The sequence below is a fragment of the Urocitellus parryii genome, chromosome 2, assembly GCF_045843805.1.
Source record: "Urocitellus parryii isolate mUroPar1 chromosome 2, mUroPar1.hap1, whole genome shotgun sequence".
NCBI lineage: Eukaryota > Metazoa > Chordata > Mammalia > Rodentia > Sciuridae > Urocitellus > Urocitellus parryii.
This window is the reverse complement of record NC_135532.1, coordinates 219,369,236-219,391,205: the sequence shown is the minus strand read 5'-3', so window position 1 is coordinate 219,391,205 and position 21,970 is coordinate 219,369,236. Positions and strand designations below refer to the sequence as shown.

Sequence of the window (21,970 nt, the reverse complement as noted above, 5' to 3'; positions counted from 1 at the left end):
TCCCCCTATATGTAACCTGATTCCTTTATCTTGTGACTTTTAAAATTCTCTCCTTATTCTATATGCTAGGCCTTTTCATTATAATGTAACTTGGTGAGATTTTGTCCATTTGGTGCCCTGTAAGCCTCTTTTATTTGATTGTCCAATTCATTCTTCATGTTTGAAAAATTTTCTGATATCATTTCACTGAATAGATTGTTCATACCTTTAGTTTGTAACTCTATGTCTTCTTTGATCCCAATAATTCTTAAATTTTTTTTCTTTTAGAATTTTTTTTAGATGTAGATGGACAAAATCTCTCTATTTTACTAATTTGTTTTTTATCTGGTGCTGAGGATCGAACCCAGTGCCTCACACATGTGAGGCAAGTGCTCTGCCACTGAGCCCCAGCCCCAGCCCAGCCCTTAAATTTGGTCTTTTTGATGTTATTCCATAATTCTTGAATATTCTTCTCATGGTTTCTTATAATCTTCCCCGTGTGGTCAACATTCTTTTCAAGATTATATATTTTGTCTTCATCATCTTGAGATTCCGTCTTCCAAGAGTTCTCATCTGTAGGTGGTGCTTTCTACTGAGTTTTTAATTTGGTTTATTGTTTCTTTCATTTCAAGGATTTCCGTTTGGTTTTTTTTTTCAGGACCAGTATCTCCTTATTAAAGTAATCTTTTGCTTTCTGTATTTGCTTATGTAGCTCTACATCGAAATGATGTTTTGCTGCCTGTATTTGTTCTCTTATATCATCCTTTAATTCATAGAACATTTAAATTCTGTCCATCCGAACTCCTTCTCTGTCATTTTTTCTGTTGTGCTGGCCATGAATTCTAATGATGTAGTATCTTGGTTTGTTTGGGGCACTTTCTTCCCTTGTTTTTTCATGTTGTTCTTGTGTCTTCCCTTATTGCACTGCAGTCCAAGGCATATATTTATCCTATAAGCTTATAGTGTCCCTGCAGCATTCCAATACCTATCTTTGATATTGCTTCTAAGCCCCAGCCAGTGTTCCAAGCTGGGGGTTACCCCAACTAAAGATGGCAATGAAGATGTCCCAAGAGGGAAGTGGTTGCTTTCACTATGGAGTGTCTGGTCAGGTGGGGTCGGGCAGTGGTGGTGTGTGGCCTGTTCAGAGATACAGCTGTGTGACATACAGTGTTGTGGCTGAGGGCTTTGCGGTGTCCCTAGGTACAAGCAACTGTGTGTAGGGGAGTATGGCAGTGGTTGCAATGTCCCAAGATGGAGGTGACTGGGGAAGCCCCACACTGGTACACTATGGTCCACAAGGCAGTGGTGGCCAGAGTTTCTGTGCACGGGCAGCAGCCAGGTGTCCTGCATTGAAACCATGGCCAGGATTACTGCGTGGGAGTAGCTGTCGGGGTCCTCTAATCACTCGAAGAGAAAAAGTATTCTAAGTCACTGAGCAACACAGAATAAGCTTTCTTCTAGCCTGCCATCTTGGATCCTTCTCTGGCTTTTTATTAAAGGCGTTTGGGTTGGCTGTGTGATAAAGAGAAATGAAAAGGTCTTCTGAGGTGATGTGAGTTCCTTTTCCCCTGGAGAATCAGATTCAATGCCAACTGACACATAGCCCTTTTTGCCAGTTTCTTCTGCAGGTGCTACTTTTTGAAACATCTGAACTTACAAATGTTCTAAAAGTTTTTTTGTCCTTTTTGAAGCATCATCCATTCAATGGCAGTGAAGGATCGGGGTGTGACATGTGCTCATAAATACAGGGCACAGATAAATAAAAAAATCTCTTAAGAAAGAGAATATGAATCAGAGCACTATTAAAAGAAATAGCTAAAAGCAACATGTTAAATATTTCCCAGCTTGAAATCCCACTATTATCAATGGTTGCTTAATGAAATCCTGACTTCATATTTGCTCTAGGGGAATATTTGATGTTTTACTTCCTGTCAGGTTCCCTACAGCTTGAACTTCCTCCTTAGGCTCAGAACATATCTAAGACACTAGGCCTTCTTCCTTAGGAAGGACGTTGAATCCTAAAGTCATCACATATAGACTTCATGGGAAATAATGGCCCTGGAGTCAGAAGTGATAGTGACTTAGAAGCATTTCTCCATCTTTAGCCTTAGATATGCAGTTTCAACTTCTAGGGAAGCAGATTTGCTGGTTGGTCTGTTGCAAGCCATCCATGGGCTGTGTGAGCTATGTGCATTTGAGCATATGAGAGAACTGGTCTGGTGTTACGTCCTTTAGGGGCTGTGTGACACATGTGTGCCTTTTTTCTCACACTGCCTGTGATCCCACACAGCACCTGAGATGGGTGTGACTTGCCAAGATGTCAATCTGTTGACCACAAGACACCATCAACCAAGACTCCACTCTTTAAAACCCAATTCCTTGCCTTATTTAGGTGAAATTTTCTATTGAATGTTCTTACCCGATAAATAGAGGGGTTCGAATGTGCTTTCTTGCCCCCTTGCCTTCCAGTGTGGGAGCTGACAACTGAAGTCTCAGAGCTATCCCTGACCCCCCAAAAAGGTATTTCTGTGTTTGTATGGTTTTTTAGTTGCCAACTCGGCCAGCTGGCTATACTGGTTAAGTTCCTTTTTAAGACTGAGACCTAACTAGAGGGAAGGTGATTTAGACAGCTGTGAAACACACAGCCTACTGTTCCTAGGTGGCATTGGTTCAACAACAGTTCAGTAATGCTCTCCAAATTTTGGAGACAAGTCCTGCCCACATTTTCCTTGCTAAAACCTTCTGATCCTGAATTTGTCAAGGCATTACTGTGACAGTAACTCCCCCAAATCTACTGTATTTACAAAATCTTGTAGTCTACATGGTTCAATTCTACTCTCTAGACTGATGTTGATTTGCCTGTCTTACTGTTGGCAGCCTGGCCTATCTTGTTTTTCCACTCTGAGCCACTGATCTCACCATGGATCTAAACTCTTTGGCTGGGAGATTATGTGCAAAAACAAGGTTATGCTGGGGCATGAGGACCTACTTGACAACAAGTATTTAAGGGAGGTCAGATAACAAAAGCCACAAAGTATTGCACCTACATGTATGCACGTGTACACACACACACACACACACACACACACACACACCCCTCAGCCAATAAAAATACTACACAGGCTCATGGTTGTACTAACCACCCCTTTAATGACATAGCTGTCTTATGTTTAATAAAGAAATACCATGGCTAAATTTTATTTGTTTTTGTGTAGATACCAACCAAAAAAAATCAGGTTAGCAATTTATCCTCACAGGAAATAGGTACATTTGGTAATCATAATAACCTTACAAGCCTACAATCTGAGGTACTAAATAACTGCCCTTTAAAAAAAAAGACTACTTGAGTACAGCCACATGACAGCAGATCCAAGGCTGTACCAAGTTAAAAAGCACAAGAGCCAGAGCCCAGCAGTCAGAGCTGCCACTCCATCACAGCCTTCTTCCCTGGAAGCTTTCTGTCCCATGAGCTTCCTGATCAACCATACAAACAACAGAGCCCTGGGTGGGAGGGTGGAGAATTTAAGTTCAGTAGCTTAAGACAATAGGGAGGTGGGGGGGGGTGGGCATAGAAAAAAGTCAGACAGTGGAATGAATCTGACATAATTTTCCTATGTACATATATAAAAATATCACAGTAAATCCCAACATCATGTACATCCTCAAGAATCCAACTAGAATAAGATATATTTCATGCTTGTTTAATGATATCAAAATGGATTCTACTGTCATAGCAAGCACCTAGTCAGACTACCAGTTTATAAAACTGGAAAAGCCTCTGCCACAAAAAACAATTTCATTCATTAAACACCCACCCTTACATAAGTGTTCATTTCCCCAAATCTGCCTTATTACTCACACAGGTGGCCACAGACATTCACACTGGATTTATAAAAACACTGAATTTGCCTGAGGCAATATAAAAAATATTTAATTCTGTTACACCTTCCAACTGGTTTACTCAGACTTGTGTTCTGGGTGTCACATGCTAGACAGGACTTTTTTTTTCCCCCCTTCCCCAACCAGACAATTAAGCAGAAAGTGTCTGCATCTAACTCTTCCCATCCTTGGAATCTCCTTAGTCCTGTCCTGAGTGCAAACGGTTCTTGGGAAATATGATGGTAGTTACAAACTAACCCTTTCTTCTGTGTATTCTTGAATCTCAACAAATGAGTTTCTTGATTAAATGTCCCACTAAGCTGATTTTCACTATTTAATGTGTTATTTTAGCTGGTAATCCAGACTTCTGAAACAAATTCTTCCCTTCTTAAATAATTAATCTCCTTCTGTTTCTGAATAGAAGATAGTTATTTTTAAAAAGTAACAAACCAAAAGGAAAAAAAAGTAATTTACCAATGTTCCTCACATCTATAATTCCACTGTCCCACAAATTGCAATCTGGCCTTTCCCCTAATTAGTATTATTCCACTAGCCAGATCTTACTGATGGTCAATCTCAACTACCACAATAAATACCAGTATAGTCAAATAAGATACTTTAGATGAGAAGTTCTAACATCTCCAAGGCTCCCCATGAGTTTTGTCACATGTCCTTAGAAATAGATGAAGATGATGGTAATAACAGCAATAGTGATAATAGTGGCAGCTAATACTTACTGAGTCCTTACTTTGTACCAGCCAGTTATAAGTACTTTACAAGTGTTAATCTAAACCCATGAAATGGAGCAATTATTACCCGAATTTTTCACAAGGGCCCAGACAAGTTAAGCCATGTGCAGACTAGAACTATTTGAATAAAAACAGTCTGGAGCTAAGCCCTGGAGCCAGACTGACAGCTCACACTTGGAAGCTCTGATACAGAGGCACAGGCAGAAATATAACTTGGAACTTAGTCACCTTGAGAGAGATTTTTACTTAACCAGGTAAACTGAATTATGGATAAATGAAAGCTAATGTTTATAGCCCTTTTCTCAAAACCAGATTGCAAAGGTTTTATAGCACTGCAAGGTACACTGTCGATTGAATATGCAGTACAGAAATTTGAAAGAGACTTGTCTAAGAAAGAGTCCTCTCTGTTTAGCCAACGGTGTGGTTCAGCTAATGGGAGGCTCATAAGCACAGTTATATGTTCCCAATTATGCCACATGCAATTAAGGAGGGCTTCAGACAGGATTACCTTGTTTTCTTCTAAGTTCCTTTTCAACTTTTCTTCCAGGTCTCTGGTCTCTTCTGAGCTGTTGAGTTTTATCTGCTCATAATTTTCACATGCTTCCTTAAGCTGCTCTTGTAATACTTGGTATTCCTTTTCAATCTGTGAAATATCCCCCTAAAATTAAAAATCATTTAAAATGCCTACTTATGAACTTGTTCTGAATTGTCTTTTAAAATAAACAAAAGAGAATAAAAGGAAGAGGAGAATTTATAAGGAAAATGTCACAATTCAGGAATTTAAAACCTCTAAACTTTGCTTAGTAGAGCCAGCTCTTAAAATAATTAGTCATGTTACTGGAATTCCTAATGAAACTTTCAATCTGTACTATAATTGGTTGTGAATATTTGCTTGTTTTAGAAAGGTTCAGTATTAGAACAAGTTTCATTTGAATTTTACTGTATGATTAACATCACAAACTATTTAGTAGGTTTTAAAAGGTGATTATATATATGAATAGAACATAACATAACTTTGGTCCTACTTTTACATGTTTCAAATGCACAGTTGCTGGTTATTTCAAAAAGATAAATTGTTATCAAAATTGTTTCTGGCTATCTGTCTCATGAACCAGCTTCAAAACAAAAACCAAAACCCAGAAATCATACTACAATAAACATTACTATGTAAGGCTTTTTTTTTTAAACAATGTTTTTGTCAATTTTTTTTATTGAGGTACAATTAACATACAGTAAGATTTGCCAATTTTTTTGTGTGTGCATGTGGTGCTGGGCATTGAACCCATGGCCTTGTACATGCAAGGCAAGCACTCTACCAATTGAGCTATATCCCCAGCCCCTATTATGTAAAGCTTTTTAAAAACCTCTTATACACCTAGGGCTGCTGGCGATTGTACACTTCTATTATGAGAATATCTGCTGGATGCTCAAAACTTCTCCCAGCTGCAGGAGACTGCCCTCCTGTGACAGCCAGGTTTCAGAGATCTATCTCAAAGGCACAAAACTGGGCCATCTTCGACATTTCCTTTATCTCCCCACAATACCTGAGCATCTTCCAAGTGTAAAAAGACAGGGAATCAAGTATTTATAATTTTGTGATTTATCAGAGAACTGTTATCTATAACACCTGCCAGTCCACTTTGAAAAGCCCCATTTATGTCTGTACAGATTGAGAGTTTAGCACTATGAACAGACTTGATGTTTAATTAACAGATTAAATGTTCAACCTTGCGACCCACAAGCAAGATTTTATAGTTTAAGATCTTACTTATCTCTATTTTCACTCTCAATTTGTCAAAAGGATCCCAATCAATAGCAACCTAGTACTATGAATTAAATTTATATGCCCCCATATCATCACAGAGTAGGTAAGAAATTAAGTGCCACCTCTACATTATTACATTTAAACTTTGAAATACATTATTTTTGCCTTTAATCAGAAAAACAAAGATTAGGGATATGTGCCAACTTCTCAAGGTCTGAGAAGAAAGCAGAAGCCCTGGGATTCAAATGCAAGTCTGATTGAGAAACCATCAATCAGCTAGGTTAGTGTCATGGTCCTGAAACTAAGAACTAACTTAAGAAGGCACGTGTGAATATCCCAACACTGACTCATCAAATAACAGAATCTACTTGGTTTAGCATTAAGTGCAACATAAAAATTCAACACCAGTCCCTCTGCTCAGTATATACTAGATAGGCAAAAATATTCACTACAGCACTATTTATAAGCATGAAAAGCTGATATAATCTAAATGTTCAATAATAAGAAATTAGTCAAATAAATTATCATACATTCATATAATGGAATACCAAATATTGGTTTAAAATGACAGTATACATCTAAGATTATCAACTTGTCTGTTTACTAAAAATCTGTAATACATTAATAAAAGATTACAAATTTCAAGTGTAATTTATATGTGGTGATCCATCTTTTAAAAAATGCTGCTTAATTATATGCAAATGTTCAAGTAAGGCCTGAAAGACTACACATCAAAATATTAACGTGAGATAAATGTAGATGATTTTAACTTCTTTTTCATAATTTTCAATAATATTCATTTAAAAATACTTAGGGGTTCTATATTACTTTTATAAATGGCTAAAACTATAAAGCCTTTTATTCAAATAGTGGCAAGCCACACAAACTTCTAACATTACTTCTTCCTATTTAACTATATATTGGGTTTTGTAAATCATTTAACTATCAGTAATTATAGAACTGCCTAATTGTTAAATGACAGCATAATATTTCACTATATAGGGGCTGGGGATATAGCTCAGTTGGTAGAATGCTTGCCTCTCATGCACAAGGCCATGGAGTCAATCCCCAGCAGCTAAATAAATAAATAAATAAACAAGCAAGCAAGCAAGCAATGGAATACCGAGATAAAAAAATTTTTTTTCACTATGTAGATTTATCATAATTAAGTCTACTACTAATATATGTTTGAATTGTATTCATTTCTTGCTGGTTCAAATACAGACAAAACAAATATACAAATATCCTTGCTCATTGGTCTCTACATACAAATATGCGTTCAGACAAATTACACATTGCCTTCCCCAGATATTTTCATTTTATTATCATCTAATAACACATAAATGAATACTTTTCTTATTTCATGTGTGGTTATTTTTTAATGTCTAAAAATCATCTCTATTTTTTACTATGGATTACCTATTTAGTTCCTTTACCATTTTTGTGATAGGTTGGTAATCTTTTACTTATTTATAGAAACTTTACATGTTAACGAAATCAGTTCTCTATCACAGTTTCAGATAATTTTCCAGGTTTGTCATCTGTTTTCACATCCTGTGCATATAATATTTGTTCTTTTTTTAAAAATATTTTTTAGTTGCTGGTGGACCTTTATTTTCTTTAATTATTTATATGTGGTGCTGAGAATCGAACCCAGTGCCTCTAGGCAAGCACTCTACAAATGAACCACAACCTCAACCCTACACTTGTTCATATATATATATAGAGAGAGAGAGAGAGAAAGAGAGATATGCTGTGCACACATACATCCACATTATGTATGTATATGTATATAAACATCGACTTTTGTGTGTTGTATTAATCTTATGAAAACATTTTCCCAGGTATTTTTATGGGTTCATTTCTTTATTTGTAAGTCTTTGATATGCCTGGAATTAATATTGGTATAAGGAAGGAGGTAGAAATTTAAGATAATGGGTTTCCATTTCACTTAACATTATGTATTTAATAATCTACTTTTTGCTCACTGCTAATTTACCATCTTTATTATAGCTTAAATTTCTATATTATTCTATCCTTTTAGACTCTCATCTAATGACCTATTTATGTGATATTAAGATTTTTTGAAATCTAGCACAATCCCCCTTCTTATAATTTCTTTTCCTTGGTCATTCCTTTTTTTTTTTTTTGATATTTAGTTTTTAGTTGTAACTGGACACAATATCTTTATTTTATTTATTTATTTTTATGTGGTGCTGAGGATCGAATGCAGGGCCTCGCATGTGCTAGACGAGCACTCTGCCACTGAGCTAAAACCCCAGCCCCTTCTTGATATTCATTTTTCCATACAGGAACTTTTTAATCAATTTGTCTAGTTCCAAATAAATACTGTGCAGTAGCCAGCCGCCAGACTCCAAGTTTAGGTCCCAGTATCTTAGCCTCTTGGTATTCATACCCTGAGACAAACCTTTCCTACCAGGTATAAGGGCCAATGAGTTGGGTCTTTGTGACTGACAGAATACAGGGGAAACAATTAAGTATGACTTCTTAAAGTTAAGTCATAAAAGCTATTGCACTACATTGAGGTCTGCAAGGTAAGGAAATGAAGGCTCCTATCAACTGCCAGCACCAACTTGCCAACCATGCGAGAGAGACATCTTGGAACTGGAATCTCAAGCCCTATTTACTCCTGCAGATAACTAAGCCCTCCCTAGTCCAAATCTCTACTGTAACCTCATGAAGATCTCCAGATCTACCCAGCTAATCTGCTCCCGAGTTCCTGACAAAGAGAAACTGTAAGACAATGTTTTAAGCCACTAGATTTTGAAGTAATTTGTTATATTACAATAGATAACCAATACACTTTGTTCATGTGTATCAGAATAGTGTTAAATTTCAAATCTCTGTTACAATAGGTCTTCCCATCCAAGTGTACAGAATACTATTTCATTTACATCTTCTGTGTATTTCTCAGTAGCATTTTAAAGATTTTTTTAAACATATAAATTTATCATTTTGTTATTAAAAATGGAATATTTTTTTCTAATATACATCCTAACAGGTTGTTGTTAGTACACACACAAGTACTTATTTTGTATTCAGTCACCTTTCTGAATTCTTTTAATTTGGTATAGATTTTCAGTTATCATTTTGAATTTCCAGGTATACAACCTTAGCCTCTATAATTAATGATACTTACACTTCCTCTTTTATATCTTATTTCTTTCTCAGATCTAATTTTGTCAGTATCTCAGGGTAATAATAAATACTAATGAGAATGTTTTGCCTTTAAACAAGATGATGGCTTTTAGCTTAAGAGAAAAAGCTTGCTAAGAAATACTCGATTCCCATTTTATTAAAACTTTTGGTCAAAAAAGGGTCTGGGACTTGAATTTTATCCAATACCTTTTCAGCAAAAGTTGATCAAGTAACTTTTGTTCTTTGACATTTTAAAAAATATTTCTAGTTGTAGATGGATACAATACCTTTATTTACTTTTTTGTGGTGCTGAGGATCAAACCCAGTGCCTCACACATGCTAGGCAAGTGCTCTACCACTGGGCTATACCCCAGACTTCCTTTGAAATTTTAACAAAGTATATTACATTAATGGGTTTTTCTAACTGAAACATTCTTAAAATGATAAAGGTCTTTATAATATATTTACATATCATTCAAGCTTATTTATTATGAATTAATACATGCTCATTATACCAGTTAAAACAATAAAGCCATTATACTTACAAATAAATGACAGGAAAAAACTTAGCTTTTCTTTTGCTTGCTCTTCTCATATTTCAACAATATAAGCAACTTAATTTTTTTTATTATATCCTAAAGTTTATTCCAGAACTGTATAAAATTAGCTAACTCTAAAGTAGTTGTAATTCATCATCCCATCTAGATAAATTAATGAAAATCAAATCTTTAAACAGTTTAATACAATTTTGACTCACCTGTTGTATCTCAAAAGGATCATATGGCTCAGTGTTGACTTCTTGGTTTGTTATGTTCCAAGACACCTATGTTGCAAAATACACAAATTTAATTTACCTCAATTGATATGGTAAAACAAATTTGCCATGTAATAACATTTTAAAACGCACCCACAATTTTTCAAGGTTTGGGTCCCCTTACCAATAAAGGTTATGTTTCATAGAATTAGTATAACTGAAAATGTCAGTTCATTACTCTTGTTTTTAAATTTTTTTAAAAATTTTTTATTTGTAGATGGACACAACACAATGCCTTTATTTTTATGTGGTGCTGAGAATCGAACCCAGGTCCCGCCCATGCTAGGCGAGCGCTCTACTGCTGAGCCACAATCCCAGCCCCAAGTTCATTCCTCTTCATTATTATTTTTTTCAAAGTTCCCTAGAAAATTGAAAACTTCAGAAGAGGTGCAATTTGATAAGGATTTAACGTATTCACACCCTAGAAAAGAACACTGATTTATTTTCATGCTTGTTAGATAGGAACACTTAATTCCTCATTTCTCTCCACCTGATTTTTTTTTCCCCCTCTTTATACTAGTGATTGAACCCAGGGATATTACCATTGAGATACGGTCTCACTAAGTTGCTAAGGCCAATCTCGACCTTCTGATATTATTCCTGCCTCAGCCTCTGGAGTCGCTGGATTATGGGTATGTTCCACTATGTCTTGCTACTTGTCTCTTTTTTAACTTTCCCAATACTCCAGACTCTTCCTTTTTTCTTTCCTAGGGAAGCTGCCAGCAAATTTTCCCTTCCTCCCCCATGCAATAGTCCTATGGGAAGATACCCTAAGTGGGGAGGCCTCCTATTTGGGTTCTGCTGGAACTGCTGGGTAAGTGGGTGAGATAAGGACTTTATTGTTTGCATATGTACTTCTCTACAGCAGTGGCCACATCCTCCTTTTGTGTCCTTATTAATTATGAAGGCAATATTTTGGCTCCATCTGCTGACTCATTAACCTTATTGCTTATTTGGTGTAAAATGTGGTCAGGGAAGAATAAGATTTACTGGGCCAAAACTTCTTTCTGACAAAATTACCTACCATGCCCCTCAAAAAAATTCATATTTTAAAAATATTTTCAGGCAAAAACTTCAGTAACCATTATAAAGTCAATAATTTCTAAGAACATTAGTAAATAAAATGGTGATTTAAAAAAAAAGGAAAATACACCTTTCTCTTTAAATCTTACCTGTACAGCAACCATCTGTGTATGTGGAATATTTGTTAGGGCACTGGACATTTCTGGACTGACTTCACATTTGTTTTTAGGGTTCCCACAGTGCCCATCATTTCTGTGAGACTCACTTGGGGCTGTACCAGCATCACCTAGGCTGCTCTGTGACTTTACATGTATTCCCAAAGAGTCCTCAAGGATCTGTGTTTCAGAGACAATCTGGTTACCAGCAGCACTCTTAGCATTTAAATTGTGATCCTCAAAATAGGCAGCAGTGTTTTTATCAGCTTTGTCACTGGCTACAAGAGATGGCACCACTGGTATCGATCTCTGCAGCTGATATTCAGAAGAAATGTTGGCCAAAGGTGTGTAGATGCTGGTGTACTGGGGCAAACTTGGTAACACATTTATGTATGTTGGTGGTGTCTGGGTGATGTCAAATCCCTGAAAAGGAAGATATGTACAGTATCCTGTGACCAAGTGAGACTGAGTCCAATAGGTTGGTTTCCCATCCTCAGGAACTGGTTTGAGAGAATGAGAGGAGACTTGTTTGTGATTTACATCCTCAGAGACTGATATGGGAGAATCAGAAGAGACCCCTTGGGGTTTCTCATTCTCAGAAACTGGACTGGAATAACTATCAGGTACTGATTTGGGTGTAATGTCTTCACAAGTTGGTTTGGGAGAATCAGCAGACACAGGTTTGGGCTTCACATCCTCAGAAACTGGTGCTGAAGACAAATCAGACACTGGTTTGGACTTTACATCTGGTTTAAATTCCCTAGCAGTTGGATTCAGTGGTAGTTTGACTCGTAAATACTCTCCTGTTTTTGAAATTTCTTCCACTTTTGTTTTAATGTTTTTCTTCTTTCTTTTTTTCTTAAGTCGTAATGCAACTTTTTTTAATGCAATACAGTTGTCAATCACAACAAAACGAGGACATCCCAGGAGAAAAGATTTTAAACCTCCTGCTTTTTCTAGTATCTGTCGAGTTTCTTCTGGGAAAAACTCATATTCTTCAGAGAACATCTTGTTACTCATATCCAAGGGACCATGTTCCTCCAACAACTGAGAGAAATAACTGGGAAAAAATTTACATTTACATAAGTTACTAAGTGGAAGTACTTGCACATATTTATTTTTATAAAAGTTTATTCTCCCAAAGCAAAATACTATTTTACTTCTCACTGATCTCAAATGGTCTCCAAAGACAAATAAAAGGTTAAGTATAATCAATATTACAATAAATAAAACTGTCTACCCCTTAGAAAATAATCCTTTAAAGCTTTTTTTTGGGGGGGAGGAAGCCAAAGGAAATCAAAAAGTTATTTTTAAATTTTAATTATATAATTATGCAATCTCTTTAAAAAGCAATGAACAAGCAAAATTTATTCAGAAATACCATGATCAATAACAAGAATGTCACAAGAGAAAATCTTTGAAAATCCTATCTCAATTTGCATACAGTGCAATGATTCACAAGGAAAAGGAAACTGCTCTTATAATTCAGCAATGAGGTACCAATCACAAAGGGGATGGACTCCGATCCAAGTAATAATTACCAAGTAGCTAGGAAGTCACAATTCTGAAGAATATGTAATTCTTCTCATGTAAGTTTGACTCAGTGATACTCTTTAATATTTGTTATGGGGAACAAAACTACGTAGTCCAATGAATGTTTTAATTTTTTAAAAAAGAGTCTATATACCATTCTACTGTTGAAAAATACCCACCATTTGTAATTAGGTAAAAAAAAAAAGCAAATGACAAGCTAAGTAACTTAGGGCCTTACTAAGTTGCTGAGGCTGACCTCAAAACTTGCAATCCTCCTGCCTCAGCCTATGAGTTGCTGGGGTTATAGATGTGTGCCACTCTGTCTGGTTAGAAAAAAAATCTTCAAAGAAAAAAAAAAAAACAGTCCATGTTTTTTCTAATGCTAAGCAGCAATGAATTTTTCATATATTCAAGCAGAACAAAATTTAATTCGACAAGGATTTTTAGCTCAAATAGAAATGGTACTATAACCATACTATGAAGAACATTTTTATAGTTACTATTATTTGAAAAATACAAAATGAATTTTTACTCTATATTTAGACTTTTCTAGTCTTAGTATATACAGGGTCCAAAATAGCACAAATATGATTTTTTCATAATCTAGTGTTTTACAAGGGTTAGAATCAAATCTCTCAACAGTGCACATTAGTACTGGTGTGGCTGTTTAGTAAAGATGAAAGAAGTTATAATGAAAGATGCTAAATACACTGAGATGATGAGGCTCAAGATCATTTCAGTTTTTGCAGTTTAAGAGATTTCTCTTCTCTTTCAATATCTGGCCCCCTTCAAATTCCTCAGTCTCTAAAAGGAATAGTATTCCTATACCTAACCAGAGATGAAGTAGTAGACACACATATAAGAGTAAAAAATAATAATAAAGTCAATTACATCAGGGATATTAATAGTTATTGTATATATATATCTGCATGTTGCTCTGTGTATATATAACATTTTCATAACATATCATCACTATTATCTCAAGTGGTCAAAGAAGGACTTGCAGAATGCCAGGGCATGTCACCATCAGCACAGGGGAAAGGACAAGGATGGGAAAGACATTTCCAAGGACATTCCCATTCTGCTATTCTGAGAGTACCCTTTGAAAATCATGTTCTTGATTCTTATTTCAAAACATCACCTTCATGTGTAATACACTGTAAAACTACCAACGATCACCTTGACTCTCCTCTATGCTGCAGGGCTACATGAGAGACCTCTGCCCTATACTTTCCTCAAATCTGCAACAGCACTTAACCTTATGTGGCTAATAAATCTCGGCTAACACTACTGAGGTGCTATTAGGAAACAATAAAGGCAAAGTACCTGTTTCAACTACATAAATCCTAAAATGTTACAAAGGGCCTTTAAAAAGAAATTAGGCTAAATTCCTATTTTAAGATGTTACACAATGGGGCTGGGGTTGTGGCTCAGCGGTAGAGCTCTCGCCTCGCACATGAGAGACCCTGGGTTCAATCCTCTGCACCACATAAGAATAAATAAGTGAAATAAAGGTATTGTTTCCAACTACAAATAAAAAAATAAATATTAAAAAAGATGTTACACTAAAGTCAAGAAAAGCTTAATTTATAGTAGTTACCCCATATTCTTGACTCCTTGTCCAATATTTTTCTACTCAACATTCTTTTCAGATATAAAAGTTTAATTTTAATTTCCTTTTATACTTAGCCAATAAAATAAGCCATCATTTTTAAGCCATCATATGTTTACTTTTTTAAAATTGGTACCAGGGATTGAACTCAGGACGATTAACCATTGAGCCACATCCCAACCCTTTTTACTTTTTATTTTGAGACAGGGTCTCCCTAAGTTGCTCAGGGCTACACTAAGTTGCTGAGGCTGGCCTTGAACTTGCCATCCTCCTGCCTCAGCCTCCTGAACCTCCAGAATGTTAGCTGTGCACCACCACACCCAGTTTACTTTAGAAATTTCAAGAATTAGGTTTTAAGATATACCTTCCTATAACTTCTACGTTTTCTACTATGATAAGATATAAATTTTATCTCAAAAATAAAAAAAAAACAAATCAGTCTACTTTTTTCTCATAAATCTGTTTAATTTCTTCCCACTTCAGTGGCAATAAATTCTTTAAGATAAAAGCTACTAAAAATTACATATTTTAGCTTCAGTTTTGGATGCTTGAAACAAATTCCAAGATATTTTAAGAATACCAGTGAAATTTTATAGGTAAATATTTTGTCATCTAGGAGTCCTATGGAAATATGATTTGCTCAGTATTTCAATTCTAAGGAAAAAATCACAAAAACGAAACCCAATTTTAACTAGACTGAATGGCAATAATGGGTTGAAGAAAAAAGAAGAAATGACCATACTATGAACGAGTGACAGAATTTTCGGGAAAATAGTTAGTTTTAAAATTAATTTCTTAATAGAGATCCTAACCCTCAATTTCTTAAACAAAGCCTTGTGTACTGCTTATTAATGCCAATCTCAGAATGGTAAGCGGTTCCCTAGATTTTATCCACCCTACTCAAACTTCAATTGTTAAATTTTGCATTCATATTTTCAATCCTAAAGTAACTCATACCCAGTCACTTAAAAAGGAAAGTATGTTGGGGCTGAGGGTGTGGCTCAGCAATACCACACTTGCCTGAGATATGTGAGGCACTGGATTTGATTCTCAGCACCGCATATAAATAAATAAAATAAAAGTCTATCAACAACTAAAAAATATTTTTTTAAAAAAAGGAAAACATGTTTCTCTTTTACATCATTTTCAGGAAGTCCAGTATCTAATAGAAGACAGGATTCTGTACTTGTACTATTAACACAGCTGAACAATTATAATCCAAGCTGAAGTACTAATAGCATCCTAGGATTCTTTCCCCCAATAAAAAGGGTAATACTTCACCAAGCTACATAATTGAGATGCCAATTAAGATGCTGCATTTTGAGATGCCAAGCCACTTCAACATAAGAACAATTAGACCAAATAATCATATTATTCTGTCAAATGAATACCTAGGAATTCATGATAAAAATATTATAGCTGAAAGCTTTGTTTATCGTTTCTATCGAGACATACCAGAACAATTTTAGAAGTATCTATATTAGCAGCTCAAACTGTCAAAACCAAAGATTAGTATGACCCTAAATTTAATAATTAAAAATCCTCAATTAACTACATGTAATATGTGGCAAATGTTCTCAGAATATTCTTCTCCAGAGATTGTGAACAAATAAATGAGTACTGTAAAAAAAAAAATGACTTTTGATTTTTAATTGGCAGTCTTAGTATAAGGAATATTAGTTGTAGGAATATTAATCTACTTACTCATACAGAGTTGAGCATTTTTGTTTTGGGTTAATATCCCATATTTTCTTATTGCGGACAACATATTCATTACTGTGCTGGTCATAGAGAGCTTCAAATTCTTCTACATCTTGCCGAAGATGGTTAGGCACAGCAAATGGGCCTGCAGAATCTGAATTGCGTCTTCTGATTAAAAAGATAATTTTGTTAATTAATAAACTTTTGGATAGGCTAGATGAACATTTAATGGAAAAAAACAACATGATGGTAACGAACATACGACTTGATTTTATGTGGAAGGAGAGTACTACCAGAGAGCTTAGTGTGGTAAAGATACCCTTCATAATTATAGTCAAGAAACATTATATCTGACATTCTAAGTAAGCACTTTTAATTTAGCCCTAAACCAAGCACATTTTCCCGCAGCTCCAGTTTAAAAAAAATCAATATTGTATTAATTATAACTTGTTAAAGGGTTGAGAGACAAATGAAGATCTTATAATTGCTATTAATTTAAGTGATACTGAGACTGGTAAAAAGTACTAATAAAAAGTTTTTTTTAAAAAAAGAATATGATGGCTGGGGTTGTGGCTCAGAGGTAGAGTGCTCGCCTAGCATGCGTGAGGCACTGGGTTTGATCCTCAGCACCACATAAAATAAAAAATAAAGACACTGTATCCACCTATAATTACAAATAAATAAATAAATATTTTTAAAAAAAGAATATGAGATTTTAGTACTTTCAAAAGATACAGTAGATTGAGTGTGGGACCTAAACCAGACAGTATGGTTTAAATCCTGTCTCTGCTATTTATATAAGCCTTATGCCTGGAGCAAGTCATTCAACTACAACTGCCTGAGTTTCTTTATTTATACTATGGACACAATATCAGTACTTATATCCTAGAGTGGAGGAATGGATTAAATTAATTTATATATGTAAATGCCTTAGAGTAGTGCCTCATACATATTTGTTCATTTCAATGAAGACTGTTATATTATGATCTGTATGTCTGCGTTCCCCAAAAACTCATAGGTCATGAGGGCAAAGACATGATGAATGGGATTTGTACCTTTACAAAAGTATCTTTAGAAAGCTGCCTTATTTTTATGGTTTAGACATGATGTGTCCCACAAAATCTCACATGTGAGACAATGCAAGAAAGTTTTGAGGTAAAATGATTGGGGTCTGAGAGCCTTACTGCTTTCCTCTACCACCTCCTTCCACCATGATGTGCTGCCTCTGGTACAGAACAATGAAGCTGATGTCAATGGACGAGACCTCTGAAACCATGACCCCCAAATAAACTTTTCCTCCTTTAAAATTGTTCTTGTTAGATCTTTTGGTCACAGCAGCAAAAATGCTGACTAAAACACTTGTCCATGTATCATGTGAGAAAAAAGTGAGAAGGTACCATCTATGAACCAGACCCTCATGAGACAACAGATATGTCAGCTCTTTGATCCTGAACTTCTTAGCCTAAAGAACTGAGAAAAGCCAAGTTGTGAAAAGTAAATTTCTGTTGTTTGTAAGCCCCTCAGTTTATGGTATATTGTTCTGGCAGCCCAAATGGACAAAGACTGGATCTTAATTCCTCTACTTAGAGAATTCATGAAAATGAGTGCAATTTTTTTTTAAGAGAGGAGAGAGAGAGAGAGAGAATTTTTTAATATTTATTTTTTAGTTTTTGGTGGACACAAAATCTTTATTTTATTTTTTATGTGGTGCTGAGGATCAAACCAAGCACCCTGTGCATGCCAGGCAAGCATGTTACTGCTTGAGCCACATCCCCAGCCCCAATGAGTGCAAATTTTAACTGTTTTTTTTTTTGGGGTGCTAGGGATCGAACCCAGGGCCTTGTGCATGCAAGGCAAGCACTCTACCAACTGAGCTATATCCCCAGCCCCTGTTCTTCTTCTTCTTATTTTTTTAAATATTTTTTTTAGTTGTAGATAGACACAATGCCTTTATTTATTTTTATGTGGTGCTGAGGATTGAACCCTGTGCCTCACAAATTTGAGGCAAGTACTCTACCACTGAGCCACAACCCCAGCCCAAATTTTAACTGTTCTTAAACTCCCTAAGAAATGTGAGCTTCTTTGTTTGGTATTATCAGTTTCTTTAAAACATAGCTTCAACAATCAGAGGCATGAAAAATCATATAAAGTTAAACCATAACATCATATATAGCTTCCCAAATAGCTTCTTTCTCCTATTATAGTAGCATTAGTTAATTATCAATAGGACATTCTCTTTACTGAATACTTTAAAGGACATTTTCTAGACATTTTTCTAGGGATTTCCCATAGTGCCCTGAACACAGTGCATCCTCAATATATGCTTACTGAATAAATCATCATTCCTGAGACTTTAACTCATAATGAATTCTTAATAACAAGCCATGCTATTAATTCAATTGAGATATATTATATCAGGTTGTCAATATGTAAATCTTTAAAAATGAAAGGGAAATACAACACAAGTTTAGAGTACATTAAATTAACATGCCTTATCAAGTGAAAAGCATGTGAGTTATAATGAGGCAAAAATTTTAACAATCATACTTACTTATAATCTTCACCTGAACCGATAGTCTCATTATTTGGTGTTACTGTAGTTGTTCCAGACCCAACTAACATTGGCTGGTTTAAAAGAAAAAAAAAATGACAATGACATCTAATTTAAAAGTCTATGAAAGAAAAACATTATCATTAAAATTTATAAACATTTATATAATATTTTAAACCTATTTTTAATATTTAAAACAATATGTAAAACCTATCCAAATTTTCTTATAAATAGGAACACATAGTAATATAAGTTTCAATGGCCAGAAATAAATTCAAATTAACATTTGGGATAGTTTCCAGTGCTCCAAAAAACTTTAAATGTCACTTAAATTTCCATATTAGTTAAAGACACATGGTCAAAGGTACAAGGAAGCTTATACTGGAATTCAAGCTGCCTGCATTCTCCTCTAACACTTGCACATTCTCTCTACCCCTGTTCCTCTTTTGCCCCCAAGACATGCTGAAACCAAGAGGAATGCGCTATGATGCTGAAATAATGAGAATAGAGCCTTAGGTGAAAAGGAAAAGTTCCCATCTATTCTAAGACCGATATGATGACTAGAATTCATCATTCTTATTTGAATATTTTAGATAATAAATATTTAAATAAATAATTCCAACAAGAGCTTTTGAATACTAGAAACCAATATCTTATATATTCTTATCTCTCCCTAAAATTCAGCACAGAAATAACAATAAATAATTATTAAAGATTTACTACCCAATAAGCAAAGGTTATTATAACAGGCACAGGAAAGTCAAATAACTTGCTCAAGGTCACCGAAAATAATTGGTAGAACCAAGACAGGAACTCTACCCTATGGCTATCCATAATAGAGTACTACATTATATTTTTACTCAGAAATATCTAGAAAATATAAATAACTATAAAGATTAAGAGTTTCTTTCAAGAGTTATTTATGTGCAACATGAACCTTAAATTTCCTCAAAATGTAGAAGACTGCCAAAATAGACTAAACCCTTGAAAGTCTTTCTCTACAAAATGTTTCAAAATACTACAAGAATTGCTTATTTCTAACTTATATATCCATTTTTGAGAGTCTGGGCAGGAATTAATTCAGAAAATATTCCATACCTTTGTGTCTTTTGGCTTCTTTTTCTTGCCTTTGTTTTTAACCTTGGTAGAACTAAACTGAAAAATGGGGGGGGGGGGACAAAACAAAACAATGAACACTCAAATAACAGCATTATGTAGGTCAACATAAACAAACCACATTAAGTTTCACAGACTAATCATCAGTTACATGTATATAAAATGTTGTGTATCAGCCCAAGTGCTATGGCTTATAATAAAAAAGAAGAAAAGGCTTAATAATGCCAAATGTTATGATTAAAATTAAGTTTTCCTAACATTTTAATCTCATTTTCAACAGGGCTTATGTTATTCTAAATAATTAACTAAACTTTTAAGTAATTCTGATTATGTGCTATAATAGCATTTAATGATATCCCTTTTACTAAGCCAGATAATGGGGCACAAAGAGTGAAAGGAGCAGTATTAATTTCTCTATATGGGTATGTTAGCTGTACTTCCATACTTAGCAGGGCAAAATCTGATAGAGCAGAGTAAGACAGAATTCCATATATTTGATCCTGAAAATGATAAACAAGTATCTTTCTCTTTGAAAACTGCCACAGTGCTATCCTTTTCATTATTTAATCATGTTCCTCAAATGAAGAATTTCTGGCCTGCCAGAAAGAATAAAAGACAACCACAAGTTGTCAAGGAAAACAGCTCTTGAATTACTCTTAAGTTAAACTCATGTTGGAGCTAAGTGAAACAAAGTCCCTTTATTTTCCTTCAGCACAAAAATACCACAATTTTTTTCTCAACTAAAGAACTTTTCCTTTTCTCCTTCTAATATTAACATTTATTAGTTGTAAAACTTTATGGAAAGTATTTAACTTAAGCCTCAGAGTTTGCTGAGGAATGCCCCATTCCTAAGAGGATGAGTGGAAATAACTTTCTAATGAAATGGCATACATATTCAGAAATCCTCTCAATTTGGTTCTGAAATGCTACCTGTGATGTAAGCAAATACTGGCCTCGTTATTCCTCTTCTCCTTTGGCTAATGCAAATTAGAACATATGATTTAAAGTGGTCAAGTAGCTTACCGGAGCTTCACCACTATCTTGTTTCCTTAATACAGTACAGCGGCTGTCTGTAGAAGAAACAGAAGGTTCTATGAGGAAACTAAATATTTACATTACCATATAATATACTGAAGTCTTAAAACTACCACAAGACCACTATCACAGACTACATTCTATTCCTTATTTGGCTCTGATAAACGTTTAGTTTAAAAACCAAGGGTAGTAATGTAGTGGGGCAGGTGGCTCACTCTTATAATCCTAGTTATTAGGGAGGCTGAGGCAGAAGAATCACAAATTAAAGGCTAGGGCAACTTAGTGAGACCCTATCTCAAAATTTTAAAAAAAGGGGTTGTAGGTGTAGCTCAGTGATTGAGGAACTGCGTAACATGCAGGGTTTGGGCTTCAATCCCTGGCACTGCAAACAAAACAAATCCAAGGGCAAAATGACTAACTAAACATAATGTTACAGGTATGACAAATAAGATGTCAAAAAACCTGATGAAATAATAGTCTTCAGTCAAGAGGCCCAAGGGGAGTTAGAGAGGGCTTTGGGGAAGAAAAGAAATTTAAGTTAGACTTGGAATAAACAGGCAAAGGGAAAGCTGTGGTTAGAGTTGCATAAGCAATGGCAAGAGGCATAAAAGCACAAGACAGGTCTGGATATAGCAGCAGTAGGTGTAAGCTCAGAGAGCAGCTAGAGAAAGTGCAGAGAGATGGTGAATGTAATCTGCAGGCAAAACTAATATTTCCTTTGCAGAAAGCTTTCAATAACAGATATTCTACAGGAGTCACCAGTAGGAGTAAGAGGAAAATTACAGGCATGAAAGCCAGTTTGGAGACTTCTGGAATAGTCTAATCATGGAAAGAGAATTAAGGTCTTGTCTTGGCTTAGGAAAATGAGATGCACAGGAAAGGACAAATTAAAGATAAAG

The 21,970-nt window shown here is 35.2% G+C and overlaps 1 protein-coding gene across 10 annotated transcripts in view; it reads right to left on the bottom strand.

The window, feature by feature from the left end:
• Nucleotides 1-21,970, bottom strand: part of Ttc3 (tetratricopeptide repeat domain 3) — a 122,714-nt gene that overhangs the window by 28,552 nt on the left and 72,192 nt on the right. For 9 of the 10 annotated variants that reach the window (XM_077795411.1, XM_077795406.1, XM_077795414.1 and 6 more), the window contains 7 exons: nucleotides 21,060-21,106; nucleotides 20,019-20,075; nucleotides 18,921-18,994; nucleotides 16,373-16,537; nucleotides 11,518-12,583; nucleotides 10,289-10,354; nucleotides 5,116-5,265 (listed from right to left, as the gene is read on the bottom strand). In XM_077795411.1, coding sequence (XP_077651537.1) covers nucleotides 5,116-5,265; nucleotides 10,289-10,354; nucleotides 11,518-12,583; nucleotides 16,373-16,537; nucleotides 18,921-18,994; nucleotides 20,019-20,075; nucleotides 21,060-21,106 — 1,625 coding nt within the window. The remainder of the gene's footprint in view (nucleotides 1-5,115; nucleotides 5,266-10,288; nucleotides 10,355-11,517; nucleotides 12,584-16,372; nucleotides 16,538-18,920; nucleotides 18,995-20,018; nucleotides 20,076-21,059; nucleotides 21,107-21,970) is intronic. The other variant, XM_077795409.1, reaches the window with a different exon arrangement.